Source organism: Python bivittatus, unplaced genomic scaffold (genome assembly GCF_059951505.1).
Source record: "Python bivittatus isolate LINGU-HERP-01145 unplaced genomic scaffold, Pbiv_v1 ctg000850_np1212, whole genome shotgun sequence".
Taxonomy (NCBI): domain Eukaryota; kingdom Metazoa; phylum Chordata; class Lepidosauria; order Squamata; family Pythonidae; genus Python; species Python bivittatus.
The window spans coordinates 26,432,616-26,447,382 of record NW_028277112.1 but is presented as its reverse complement, the minus strand read 5'-3'; the positions used below and the strand labels follow the sequence as shown (position 1 = coordinate 26,447,382).

General features: G+C 42.8%; 1 protein-coding gene and 1 long non-coding RNA gene across 3 annotated transcripts in view; one reads left to right on the top strand and one right to left on the bottom strand.

Moving 5' to 3' along the window:
• LOC148213792 (uncharacterized) overlaps positions 1-14,767 on the bottom strand; it is a 189,720-nt gene that overhangs the window by 7,118 nt on the left and 167,835 nt on the right. The window lies entirely within an intron of this gene.
• On the top strand, positions 1,494-11,735 carry LOC148213793 (uncharacterized). The gene is given in 3 exon segments (XM_088130164.1): positions 1,494-2,331; positions 2,334-3,242; positions 11,638-11,735. Coding segments are annotated over 3 exon segments (1,845 nt in total).

Genomic DNA, 14,767 nt, shown 5'->3' with positions numbered 1-14,767 from the left:
TTTAGATTTGAAAGCAAAAACATGCCTTAGGGTGTGCAAGGGCTGAAACATAACATCTGATTGCCATAGTTGTGAATCCCCCCCCCCCCAAAAAAAGACATAGCTGCTTTAGGGAATTCAAGATGCGATGTACAAACTCCTGTGTGCTTTGAAACCCAAAATAATCATAATATGAAGAACAGAGTGTGGGAGTGTGCCCACAAATTTGATAGAGAATTTCAAAAGATATTTGTGTCCAGCTCCACCTGATACTGACAGCTGTTTAGCAAGCTGGAAGGAATGTGATTGGGCAGTTGCACTTCCACAACAATCAAATATTGAATAGCAACAAAATTTGGTTCAGTAGTGGGTCATTCACCAGTGGCAACTTGTATTAGAAGACTTGGAAGCCTATGGTTTCCTCTACTGTACACTAAGCAGAATCTCCTGGTCTCAGATAGTTCCCCAACATCCACTTCCAAAACATAAAAAGAATCTCTCCAAGATGGCAGCAGGGACCGGACGCCTAGTGCGTAGCTCCCAGCCATAACCTCCTTTTAGCCTTTACCATAACCAACATGGGGTTGAGGAGAGTTGGAGGTGTGGGACACTTGTATGAATGGGGGGTGAATGAGGAGAACCCCTGGTGTTACCTCTGTCCGAGGCAGGCCTTGGCTGTGGGGAGAGGAGTTGTGGCAGTGGCGGCTGGAGCAAAGACAGAGAGGAGAGGACGTGGGCAGGTGCGGCAGCAGGCAGCGCTCAGACCCAGGGGGTCGACAGAGGCGACGGCGGCAGCAACGGCAGGAGAGTGTTAGTGGTGGCTGCCGTGGCGACACCGGTTGAGCCGAGAGTGACACCCGGGCTCGAGGGGAGCGATGCCAGAGTTGAGATTGGGCCCTGCAGGGCCGGGAGTGCTGGCGGAGCTGGGGCCCAGGCCCGGGGCTGCTGGTTTCGGCGGTGGGAGCGCCGGCGGTTGAGAGTGTCGGCGCTGACGGCAGGACAGCGGCGGCGAGGGCGAGGCTGAGGTGGGCCTGGTGGCGACAGTGGAGCGGAGGCCAGAGCCCGAGGGCCCACAGTGACATTGGGACCTTGGGGGTTGGGGGATTAGCTCCTATGTGGTAAGGGGCTCCCCCTCCCCCTAGAGAAGACACTGGGGGACTCAAGTGGGTATGGGGAGTGTGAGTGGATGGTGTGGCTGGGGGAGGTGAATGTGCTGCTGTCTGGGTGGGAGACAGGCAGAGGGTAGGAGTGAGTGGGGCCCTTCTCTCCCCAGCCAGTGAGAGAAGTCGGTGGAGAGAGGGCGAGTGTTTGGAAGGGAATTGGGGTGTTGGAGCCCCTGTTGGTGTTGAGAGCAGCTAGCTGAAGTGCCACAGGGGCTCGCTGCCCCACCCCTTTGTTTGTCTCCTCTTCCCTGTATGGTGGGTGGTATGGCGGGCCCCTTAAGTTGGAGGCCTGGAGGGGGAGGGGAGGAGTACCTCACGTGGTTTAGGGCGGGCATTCAGGTGCTGATAGGCATGGGGCAGTATGACGGGAGCCAGAGGGCAGGCCATTTCAGGGGAAGATGCCTCCAATGCATTATACCAGTGGCGTGTTCCAGCCCTCGGAGCTCAAGCCCAGACCCTGGTCAGCAGGCCTACAGAGGCCCAGGCTTTCAGCTGTTGCTGTTGAACTCCAGGTCAGTCAATAATAAGGCCCCCCTTATTCACCACCTTATTGGTGAGGAGCAGGCTGACCTGGCATGCATTACCGAGACCTGGCTGGCACCAGAGGGGGGAGTAGCCCTTTTGGAATTGTGTCCAGCCGGGTTTAGGGTTTGGCACCAGCCGAGACCCCAGGGCAGGGAAGGGGGAGTGGCAGTGGTCATCAGGGAATCCCTGCTGGCCTTCAGGGGTCCTGCTCCACAAGTTGCTGGTTGTGAGACCCTGTTTCTGAGGTTGGGCACACAGGATCAGTTGGGAGTGCTGCTAGTTTACCAGCCTCCCTGCTGCATAGCATCCTCCTTGCCTGAGCTGCTGGAGGCCATCTCAGGGTTGGCAGTGGAGTTCCCCAGACTTATGGTCTTGGGGGACTTTAATCTGCTGTCCCTGGGGTTGGCCTCAGAGGCAGCTCGGAAGTTCATGGCTACCATGGCAGCCATGGGCCTATCCCAGGTCATCTGTGGCCTGACCCGGGACAGTGGTCACACTCCAGACATGGTTTTCTTGTCAGAGCAGTGGCAGTGTGATCTGGTGGGGGATTTTATATTATCCCCCCTGTCATGGTCAGATCACTCCCTGGTGGTGGTGGGATTCTCCTATGCTGCCCTCCTCCGCAGGGAGGTGGGACCTATTCGAATGGTCCACCCCCGGCGACTGGAACCCCACACGGGTTCCAAAGGGAGCTGGGGGTTGTTCCTGAGGCCTTGCTGCACGGCCCAGCGGAGACTCTGGCCGCAGCCTGGAATGAGGAGGTGGCTGGGGCCTTGGACAGGATCGCGCCTGTGCGTCCTCTCTTGGCCCATCACCCCTGGCACTCACCGTGGTTCACGGAGGAGCTGAGGGAGCTGAAAAGGGCTAAGAGACATCTAGAGCGCCGCTGGCGGAAAACTAAGGACGAATCTGACTGAACACAGGTTAGAGCTGCTATTAAGGCCTACCTAGTGGCAGTAAGGGCAGCGAAACGACAACATTTCTCTGCTCTTATTGCATCCTCAGAGTGTTGCCCTGCAGCCCTGTTTAGGGTCACTCGGTCCCTCCTGGGAAAAGGGGGGGCAGAGGACTATTTGCAGGGTCGTGCAGAGGGATTTGCTGAACACCTGATGGATAAAATCTCTCAGATCCATTCTCAGTTGAAAGCCAAGCGTGGAGCACTTTCACGGGAGTTGGCCAGGGAGCGTTCTTACCCAGTTATCTGGGAACGGTTTGATCCTGCTGCCCCTAAGGAAGTGGACAGGGTCCTCGGGTCTGTCAGTGCGACTACCTGTGGTTTAAATCCTTGTCCCTCCTGGCTAGTTAAAGCTACCAAGGAGGTGACCTTAGGGTGGGTTCTGGTGGTGATCACTTCATCCTTGCAGGAGGGGGTGTTTCTGAAGCCTTTTAAAGAGGCTTTGGTCAGCCCACTCCTCAAGAAACCATCTCTAGACCCCACCCTTCTGGACAATTTTCGTCCAGTCTCCCACCTCCCCTTTTTAGGGAAGGTGGTGAAAAAGGTGGTCGCACAGTACCTTCAGAGGATCCTGGAGGAAACGGATTATCTGGACCCCTATCAGTCAGGGTTCAGGCCTGGTTACGGGACAGAAACATCATTGGTCGTACTTTTGGATGATCTCTGGCGAGAGTGGGATGGGGGGAGTGTATCCATCCTTGCTCTTTTTGACCGCTCGGCGGCTTTCGATACCATTGACAATGGTATCCTTTTGGGTTGACTGCAGGAGTTGGGGCTGGGTGGCACAATGTTGTGCTGGTTCAGCTCCTTTCTCCAAAGCCAAACCCAATTGGTGTTGATGGGGAGCGAGAGGTCCAGCCCCCGGCCCCTACTTTGTGGGATACCTCAGGGTTCAGTGCTTTCACCGCTCCTATTTAACATCTACATGAAACCGCTGGGTGAGATCATCTGGCACCATGGGATGAGGTATCATCAGTATGCTGATGACACCCAATTATACATCTCCATCCCAGGTGTCTTAAGTGACGCTGTGACTGCCCTCTTGCGGTGCCTGGAGGCTGTGGGGGCCTGGATGGGGGACAACAGGCTTCGACTGAACCCTGGTAAGATGGAGTGGCTGTGGGTACGGGGAGCCTCAAGATCTAGGAGTTTATCATCTTTGGTTCTTGACAGGGTCGCACTACCCCAGACAGACCCGGTGCGTAATCTGGGGGTCCTCCTGGACTCACAACTCCTGCTCGAAGAGCAGGTGGCAGTCGTGGCTAGGAGGGCCTTTGCACGACTTCGTGTTGTGTGGCAGTTATGCCCCTTCCTGGATCAGGAGGCCCTCTGCACGGTCACTCATGCCCTGGTCACCTCCGGGTTGGACTACTGTAACGGGCTTTACATGGGGCTACCCTTGAAGAGTATCCGGAAGCTACAGCTGGTGCAGAATGCGGCGGCGTGGACAGTTATCAATGCCCCTAGGAGGGCACGTATAACACCGCTGTTGCGTGAGCTGCATTGGTTGCCAGTTTGTTTCCGGGTCCAATTCAAGGTGTTGGTCATCACCTTTAAAGCCCTTTATGGCACAGGACCAGGTTATCTGAGGAACCGTCTCACCCCGGTTATTTCAGCCCGCCCCACTCGGTCCAGCAGAAGGGGCAGGTTGCAGACCCCACTGGTCAAGGAATTTCGATTGGTGGGATCTAGGCAGAGGGCCTTTTCTGCTGTGGCTCCCGCCCTATGGAACATCTTGCCTCCCAAGGTCCAGTGTGCCCCCTCCCTCATAGCCTTCAGAAAAGGGGTTAAATCCTGGCTCTGCCAGAAGGCCTGGGGGCCGGATGGGGGTTCGCATCTGTGGAGATGGTTGGTGGGTTGATGGATTTGGTCCCCCCCCCCCAGCATCTTGAAGGTTTTAGGGCTAAAATTTACAGGGGGGGGTTAGGACATTTTTAACATATGTTTCTATTTTAATTATTCATGGATTTTAGCCATTGTTGGAGGGATTGGTGTTTTTTTCCTTTTTTGTTATTGTGAGCCGCCCGTTGGGGGAAATGGGCAGCATACAAGTTTAACAATAAAATAAATAAATAAATAAATAAATAAATAAATAAATAAATAAATAAATAGTATTTTGTACAGGAAAAGATCCTAAGTCATTCTGGACATAGAAATAGACTTGAGTATGAGATGCTGTAAATAAAACTAGGATGGCATCTAGTCAAGACTTGCAAGGTTAAAAGAAAGCCAATTTGCATAAACAAATTAAAATAGTATTAATAATGATACTGTTATAATGCTTAGTCCTTCTGCTTCAAATAAGGAATAACGTTTTCTACCAACTGACCAATTAAAAGTAAATAGATCATCCTGGCATGTTACTTCTTTATGATTTTTTTTTTTTTAATCTTGTGGAAATCTCCCATTGTATGTAGAAAAAGTAAATGGATATTTGCTGTTGTCAAACAAAAATGATGGAAGGAAATAGGAACTTCTAAGGTTGCAGCCTAGGCCTATCTTTTGCAGAGGAAGCCATTGAACTTTCACTTTTTGAAATCATGCATAATTAAGTCAGATTTTAAGCATCATTTGCTGAAGAAGCTATAGTAGCCTAGTTAAAATATAATAACAGCCCAAGGAAGGTGTTCACACCTCACAAAATCAAAGTGAACCTTATTATAATTTAGCATGATGTGTGAACCTGGACCTATTCTAAAAGTATAATGCATACATGTCTCAAATCTACATACTTGTATATCAGGGAATTTAGATTTAAATTGACATCAGCACTTTATCTAGTGCCACATACATTTTATGAACAAGCAATTCACGAAAGGTTTCTAGAAATATGTGACATAACCAGATTAAATATTCACTGTTAATGAGAAAGTACAAATATATTGGATGAATATATGTATGTACTTTAAGGCTTGCTGAATTCATTGAAACTTATTTCTGAGAAATTATATGTTCAGTTGCATTATAAGACACTTGCAGAATATAAACATCCTGTATCAGTCTTGTGGGATGTTGTGGACAATAAAACTACATCACAAATTAAGAGAGAGATGTTTGTCCTACTTTTAATAGCAGCAGAGTTCCAAACTGCAGCAAAATGAAACCCCAAAACATTACTATTATTGAAGGTTAGCATAACATGAAATGGATAAGAACTCACATCAGTGAAAGACCATAACTAATAGCAGATTTTATACACACACAGCATATACAGTGTATCGCCCCTCCAAGGTAGATTAGACTAGGAATCAAATGCCATGTAGATCAGTACTATTTTTATTGTAACTGCTATAGTAACAGAATCTTGCAAGTCTGAATGTGTCCCCCCCTCCTTCCCTTTATCTTCATGAGAACTAGGGAAGGGCTTATCTGACATGTTTACTGTGGTTACGTTCCTGCCCCAAACTCAATCCTCTTTTATCTGACCATTTGTCTTGGTAGTGGCTCTTCCTCCTGGCCCTCAAAGCCAATCCCTCTGTACTCTACATAAGGAGAGTTAACTGGAAATGTTCACATTTAATTTGCTTAAATTTGACCACTCCAGTTCAATCTGACAGTGTTTTACTGATTTTGGTTATACTCTACTATGCAGTATCCAAGCAAACTTTCAGTATACCTTTCAGTATTTTTAAATGTTCGTTTCTTTTTCTGGTATTTATTTCATAATTTATAAATTCTTATTCTAAATTACATAACGCAGACCAGATACTTTAGTCAATTATTAAAAAAAATTAACATTAAAAAAAATCTCATAAGATGTTTATATGTAGAATCACCACTGTAGGAAGATAAATAGGAAACTGGTAATGTGATATGGCCTTATGCATTTGGGAGTTTATGCAAATTCACTTGTTACCCTTATGCATACCTGTAGACAGAGATGGAAGAAATACTTCAGATCCATGTATAGGAAACAATTTGGGACAGAACATAATCAGACTAGGCCATTAAACAAGCATGTTAGAATTAGGAAGGTAAATTTAGAAATCCTGTCAAGTTTATAAATAAATGTTCCTTTAAACATCTGGAAAATATGTTTAAATATCCTTAGCTTAGCTTTAGCAACCAATCAATCAATCAATAAATATGGTTTTTGTGAGCTAACCTGCAAGGAACAATTCAGCATTTAATGCACTCCATGAACTAGAAAATGAAAGTTACTTTGTATACTGTGCAACAAATTCATTCATTATTATCTGCCAAATCCTAATTCTTTTCATGGCAGTTACTTGTCAGATTATGGATATTTGTAGACAGGACGTGTGTGTGTGTGTGTGTGTGTGCAATGCATATTCTTTTTTGTTTCTTCTACTCCTACAACTAATCTAGCCTGCTGGCAAAATTGTTTGACACTAAACAACTTCAGGCAAATCTTCTTAACCCCTAAATTGCATTCAGATCCTTTCTGTCATAGTTGAAGGGGGGAAATGTTCAGTCCTTATCATAGGCTTTGCAATTTGCAGGGTTAATGCAACCTATTTGTGGGGTTAATGCAAACTATTAACCCCATAGTGATATGTTCTAGCAGCCTAGCTTATTAGGAAAACTAACTTGCTTTAATTGAATACTGAAGTTAGCATGTTTCAGATATCAGATAGGGAAATATTTACTATACAGTGTAATAGGAAGAGAAATAGAATAGAACTGCATGCCATTTTGTTATGTCTCAAGATGGTATCATAAAGTTAATACCTAACTATTTCAAACACTTTGACCATATTGTAGTTACCAGTTTGGTTCATGCCATTTTGGTGTATTCTTAGAATAGTGCTCTGTGTGTTGATGACTCACCAGTTTAGTTTAAGAGGTTATTTTCCTAACTCTCCTTTTTCCTTCTCTCTCTTGACTTCTTTTGTGACCACCTAGAACTCAGCTTATCTAATATGATTTATCTATCTTTGGTTCAGCTTATACATATCTTTGCCCACAATTAGCTGCTGAGTTCAGCCTCACCAATTACTATCAGGAAGATTACCACTAAAATTCAAAATCAGATATGGTTCACTTTTGTTTTCATGAAAATGACTCTGCAGGTCTCAAAGCTCTAGCTACTGGAAAGCAGAGAAAAGCTTTTGCAAAGTGTTGCACAATAGTCAATCAATCAATAGCCAATCAATCCGTAAATTCTATTTATTATAGCTTTTAACCAGCAAATAAAACAGAACTAAAAAGGAAAAAAAAGAGACCCAAAATAAACAAACACAAGTAAGCATACACAGCAATCCATCTTAAATCTTACTATGGATCCCCTGCTGAAGCTTTGATGCTAGATAACAGAACTGTGCAACATTGTAGGTTGTATAAAAAAACCTTATCAGCAAGCAGAAAATCAACATAGAAGCTGTCTGATTATCTGGGGATTGCTGCTAGAAGGGGAAGAATAAGATTTTGATGCTATGTCATATAAAACCTGCAATATGAAAGAACGCGTACTATCGATTCTACCTACCTCTTGGGTGCCACAAAGGCAGAGACAATGGGGAGTCTGCAATATTTACCCATACCAGTGCTGAAGGAAGGGAGGAAGGGTGTTACACTGAACCCTGGTGAAAGCCCAAGGGTAGTTTGAGTAGGTCAGGGAGAAAATATAGACAGCCATGCCTCTTCGATTAATTGCCTTTGGGAACCTGCAGAAACTGGGCAGTTGCTTCAGATTATACTACTGCTCAATTTTGAGTTTGGCAATCAGATTTTTAGGCTGAGACCAATCAAGGTTACATAAAATGGTCTGAGAAAGGCCATGTGAAAGGAGCTTGTGCTTTTCCTAAGTGGATTGGAAACTATCACTGAACACAGAGTGGAGCAGTCCAGTGGACTGATAAAATAATTTTAAGTCGATAATTAAATATTACTAGCCAAATTTTACTTGTCTCTACTCTGATCAGCCTGATTTTTCATTTTTCTGGCTCAGCACTTCATCACAGTGTTAGAAACAGACCTTCTGTGAACCACAAATACTTCACAGGCATATTTTTTTTCCTTCTCAAAAATTTGACTGATGTCTTTTTGTCTTTGCCAAGACCTAGCTTTCAAATATCTTATCAGGAAAACCAAAGAATATATTTAATTCCAAAGGAAGCCTTTTCAGTAGCCTGATAAATCCTTTTGTTCAAAACTAATCAGCTTCTGCTTTGTGCACAAAAGTAAAATGCCTTGTCAAGTTCTCAGGAGAAACCTTTTAGCTATCATTAGAGGGGGGGGGGGGATGTTTAGGCAGACAATGCTGATTTCTCTTAGACAGGAAAAAAAAAATTACTTTGTCAAATTATATCCTTCCCAAAGCCTTTGCAGCTGCCTTTAAAATCCATTTTGTGCAAAACAATGATCATGCATCAGCTCAGAGTGACTGTGCAGGAGTAACTTAGCTAGGCAAATGGCAGCAGAATGTCAGCTGAAATGACACACAGCCCTGGGCTTATCAGAGAAAATACAGATGATTCACGTAGCACCATAAATAAATAACACAGATCATGTTAAGGTAAGCTTAATAGCAACAGTTCACTTACCACCACCAGTTTGTTCCAAAGTACATGTAATAGGAGCTTTATTTGGTGACAGCAACAAGCAGAAAGATAAGATATTCCATTGTTAACACTCATATTTCAAGGTCACCAAATGCTGACTCCCTTAAGTGAACAAACAAACAAATAAATAAATAACTATTCTGATAGAGGCTATATTGATGTATCATCCTAATGGTCTAAAGAAATGGACTTCAGAGTTTGAAATATTGAATGGCTAACACTTTGGGAAATAAATGAGACTTGAGTAGTAACCATACCAGGAAGGGAAAAAATAATGGCACTTGGCTCAGGGCAACAAAGACACCACCACTGGGTTTGAAGGGTTTGTTTTGTTTAAAAAGATATGAAACCCAGTATAAATGTTCTAGGACAGCTTCCCCAATTTCTTCAAAATGAAATAAATACATCAAGATAATGACAACATTAAAAAGATAAAACAATGTTTTTTTTAAAAAAACTGATAGCAATAAAGATAGCACTTTGTAAGACATGAAAGCTCAGAGAAGTTACAAAACCTTTGCCTGTTATGAAAATAGAGAAAAATAGGAACCAGGCTGGCATTTCTGGATAGAAAGTCTATGAAGGGTGCCAGCAGCAAGAAAGATCCTTTAAAACTAAGATGTTACAGATAGCTGAAATATATTTGTGACAGTGAAAAAAGATGCAACTTCAGTTAGTTTCCTATAGAGGCTTAAGTCTTTGGCACACCTCCTTTTATATTTCTCCAGTATATAGGCAAAACATTTACTGTGGGGAATGTTATCGTATTCTTGATATATATGCTCTTCCCATGTATTTTATTTACTTATTTATTTAAATTATTTATATGGCCACCCATCACACAACAGTCCCTCTGGCTGGCAAACAATATCAAACAATATTTAACTATCTAAACCATGATGCTCAAGGTCAAAACAATAAAATCAACTCATAAAAGTAACATAACCAGCATCATTCTCCTAACCTCCTGGCCCAAACACGTGGGGGAACATCCAGGTCTTCAGTGGCTTACAAAAGGCTAACAGGATTGGGGCCATCTGTATCTCTGGGGGCAGGTACTGCTGTTCCACAGGGCAGGTACTGCCCCAGAGAAGGCACGACTCCTGAGTCCAACAGGATGACATTGTGTGACTGAAGGGACCCAGAGTGTGCTCTTCCTGCTTGTGATGGACTGGAATGGAGGAAGGGGGGTGAAAATGGTGCTCTCGTCTCCAGAGCAACGCTCTGGAGATAAGCGGAGAAAGCTGGCGCATTCCTAAACATTCCAGAATATAGTAGAGACGTGTGCCTGGGAACTGCTGGTCAGTCTGAGAAGATTTCTGTAAACAGGTGCTGGCAAATAAACCTTGCTGATTGAACCTGCATGGTCTCCAGGAGTTCTTTGGGCTAGGCCTGACACTGCTAGATCTAGTGACACAAACAGGAACATACTATTTGTGGGAAACGGGCAGTCCCACAAATAGCCTGGCCCTATGCCATGCCATAGGTGATAACCAGCATCTTGAATCGCACCCAGAAGCCTACTGGGAGCCAATACACCATGCAGAGCAGCAGTGTTATAAGGGAGCAATTGGAAATGCTAAAACCTGCCCCCAGTGCTGCACTCTGGATGAGCTGCAGCTTCTGATGCTCTTCAAGGGCAGCCCCATGCAGCCCATGTTATGGTAATCCAAACAGGAGATGACTAAGCCATGCATCACTGTGAACAAGGCCTCCTGGTCCAGGAACAAGCCCAGTTGCTGCACAAGATGAACCTGTGCAAAGGTCCTCCTAGCTATGGCTGCCACCTGCTCTTTGAGCAGGAGCCATGAGTCCAAGTACAGACGCAATTTGAGTTCTGTAAGGATAACGCTGGACAATTAGAATCTTTGAATTCTTATGTAATGACTAAGGGACAGGACTTTCTTATAGGACCACCATCTTGCCTCCTTTAACCCACCTCCTGTTCCCCCAAAAAGATGCAGCTGTGTTGAACCAAGTTTGGCAATCTTTTTCTTTTTGGGTTTTCTGCTTATTCAGAAAATTAGAACATGCAGTATATTGGAAGATTGTTCATTTTCATGTGCCACAGAGCTGCACACGGGAAGAGGAGGAGGGTCACTCTGCAAGTAAACACTCTATCTCAATTCTTCTAAGGAACAGTGCAAACAAATATATACAAATAGAATATGTTTATCTTATCCTCCAGCCATTCCCTATAGTAGCTTTCTTCATTCCATTGTTTCTGTTTTTTTCTTCCCTAGAGATGTAAATATGAGTTTTGTATGAATAAAAGCATTTCAGGAATATTGATCTGATGTGAAAGAATGAGGAGGAAGTATTAGAGTGGAATCTAATGGTTTCTTTCAAGCTATAGACACTTTAGAAGTCGCCTGTAATGCTGCTACATTATGTTCTCTGTAGCTGAAGTATTACAGGCACAGTAGGAAGGAACAGACCTTGGGATTTAGATAATTTGCCTACATTTAGCTCTATTAATATCATTAAACAGGAAAATCAGTGAAAGGGCAGCTAAAAGCTGGAGATGAACTAACCAGCACTTTATCTTCTGTTGCCAAGGACTACATGATGAACTCTACTGTGAACTAAATTTATCACAGAATAGTGCTCATTGCTATTCCCAGCACTCTGCCACAATTATGCCACATTACGCAAAAAAGCAAGTTTCAGGAAGAGATGTCTCTTCTTTTAGTCAAGAAGTAGAAAAATCCCAGTGAACAAAACAATAAAAGAAAACCCCAGCATAGCCCCAGGTAGATTTCAGAGATATATCCCATAGCAAATTTAGAATCCAAACATTTTTTGCTTGATTTCTTCTGAGATAGTCCTTAGCTCAACCCATTCTAACTTTCATTCCTTAAGAAATTGTATTTGCAACTGTCATGAAAATTGGGTTTACTCCTAAACTGAAATGCTCTGAGTATTCTTATAGTATGCCTACTGTTATTAACATCCCAAACAAGGCATTCTTTTAATTTGTTGGCACGGCTTTAAATCACCAAACCCAAATCTCTCTCCTCTCCCAACAATCACACATCCAAAAAGCAACCCTAGTTGGTTTCTCTCCAGATGGTACAAAAGGGAAGAGCACAGAGGAAAAATGTTTAGGTAGGGGTAGTATGCCACACACCTCCAACTCTGCAGTAGTGAAAAAAAAGTAACACCACTAAACCTACTAGAGATTGTATCCTCCCGCATCTCCGCAGGATTGCTTTGTTAGTGAATTGGAATTCAAACTGAAATCAATGAAACAAGTTAGTTATAGTTAAATGTCACTGGTTTCTATGGAAAGTAAGTTTAATACTGTATCTGAATTGAACTCTATGTTTTATCAAAGATTAAGAATGATGAATGCAGAGTCACATCCATTGTGATTTGCTGGTCATTCAGCTATAATTATCAATATAAACGTTTCTGAACTTGGTAGCCATTCACATGGCTTTGTTCTTCCTTTGCCCATAGCAGTAATCCTGCTGTTGAGATGCAAGTTACACCCCTCTTATACTTCTGTGTTTACAAAAGCTTTCACCATGATGGTACAGTACTTCTTTCATCCTTTGCCCCACTCTGAAATGGAACTACGCCACCACCTTACATGATCCATCTATGGAACTGTAAAGAACATCAGAAGCTAAGTTATTTATGGAGTATTTAGAGAAGACCTTGAAATGAAGGAATTTAGGGGGGGAAAAAATAGATATTCAGCCAAGAAGCACTTGGAAGAGCAATTCAGAAGAAATTATAAAAGCGCACACAGTAAGATGAGGCAAAGTCAAATTCTTGGAATGATCCTATCATTAGACTGTTGTTATAGAAATTGAAGAGCTATACACCAATTCATGACACTCAAAACTACAGAGCTTACACTGTACTTTTTCAAAGTTCAGAATGCTTATTTTCCAGTTAAGTGACCTATGAAAGATTGACAGAGCACTGCAGTGTTCCAGGGTCCTTTACTATTAATATAGAAGGTGAGCTGGTTAATCAGAGTTAGGGCCATCACTGTGTTATGGCAAACTGTACGTAAAATATTTTTCACCAGATGGAGTTTCTGATTATTAGTCCAATATGAAAAGTACATATGGGAACTGAAGGGCCAGGATTTGTTCTTTCTCTCTCTCTCTCTCTCTCTCCACAAATATCTACTAAGAATATTTTAATTAAGGATGCAACTAGGAAAAGCAATAGAAAATCCTCTTGAGTGGACAAGCTGAAAATGGTGAGAAAAAACAGCACAAGATTCTCAAGACAGAAATACTAAAATGCATTAAGAACATCAGATCTATACATCAGAGGATCCTAATTCAATTATAGAAATTCTTGGAGATTCACAAGATTTCTCTGTGTAAAATATATTAAAATCCAAGGTCGATTCCAACTCTGTGATTCTATGATTCTTTAAATCATATTAGTGCCACTACCACTAAACCTGTGAACCTTGCTTTGGATTACCCATTTTCACAGAGCTTTCACACCACCATTTCCATTCTTCATTTCTCAAAAGGGGTTTGGAAATAATTCACAATCATCTTCACTACTGCCACCTCACAGTGTTGAAAATGAGAAACAAAGAATCACAACCACACTTGAATTGCCTGAAGTCTTGGAAAAATAATAATTCCTTCACCCAATTCCATGCAAAATGAAAAATAAATAAATTGTTTGGACACTCTTCATCTCCATCCTTACTTCAAAATGTTTCACATTTTTTGCCTATAGAAAAAAAATCTGACAGGTTCCTATGAAACGGTGCTGAAACATCATCAAATCATCTTTCCTCCTAAAAGACCTGAAGCCCAGGAAATGGAAAGAATTCCTACAAATGGGAAAATAGGCTGCCTACAAACTCAGCAGAGTGACAATCTTGCAAATGTAATATCTTTGTCCACTTTTAAATAAACTGGAATAGCAGGCTATAATCCTGAAGTTTAAAAAAAAAAATCCTGAAAGATGATTATGACAAATTACTTATGCACTCTTGACAAGAAAACAGCATGGATATCTCCATAAGGTCACCAGAAATCAAGCATGAATTGAAGAAGACTATACAGGTGATGCCAAATCAATCAATCAATCAATCAGTGGCAGTTGCAGTACTATAATATAGCTCCAACATGAGCAAGAAACTAAACTGCTGAATAAAAACATATCCTTAACCATTAATAAAGCCAGAAATTTTGTGGACAAAACATACTTTCAACATGGATTGAAACTAGGTTGTCATTGGCCTGGAATGAGTACTTCTTTTAAAAAACACTCCACCACAGTTCACTTTAAAGGAATATATAAAGCAACTGTATGGATCTTCTTTCTGTGGCCTAAACAAATTCTTTTTTCTCTGATTTAGCAGTATGCTTTGCCATCAGGACTTCTTACCTTACTACTAGTGGAATGCTTTTTACATCCTCTTACTTTAGCTCAGGATTAATCAACATTTAGGGGGTGGAGCAACAGTGACATGATATTGTCAGAAGGATGTACACCCAAACTTTTCAGATTTGAAGGTTAATATGTGCATTAACCTGCAGAAGCTTAGCATAGCATAGCTATTTCCCATGTTTTGGATCATAACCCTGAGTTTTTGCATTTTGCCACTGAAATTCAGAAGAAAGTTCTAGCAT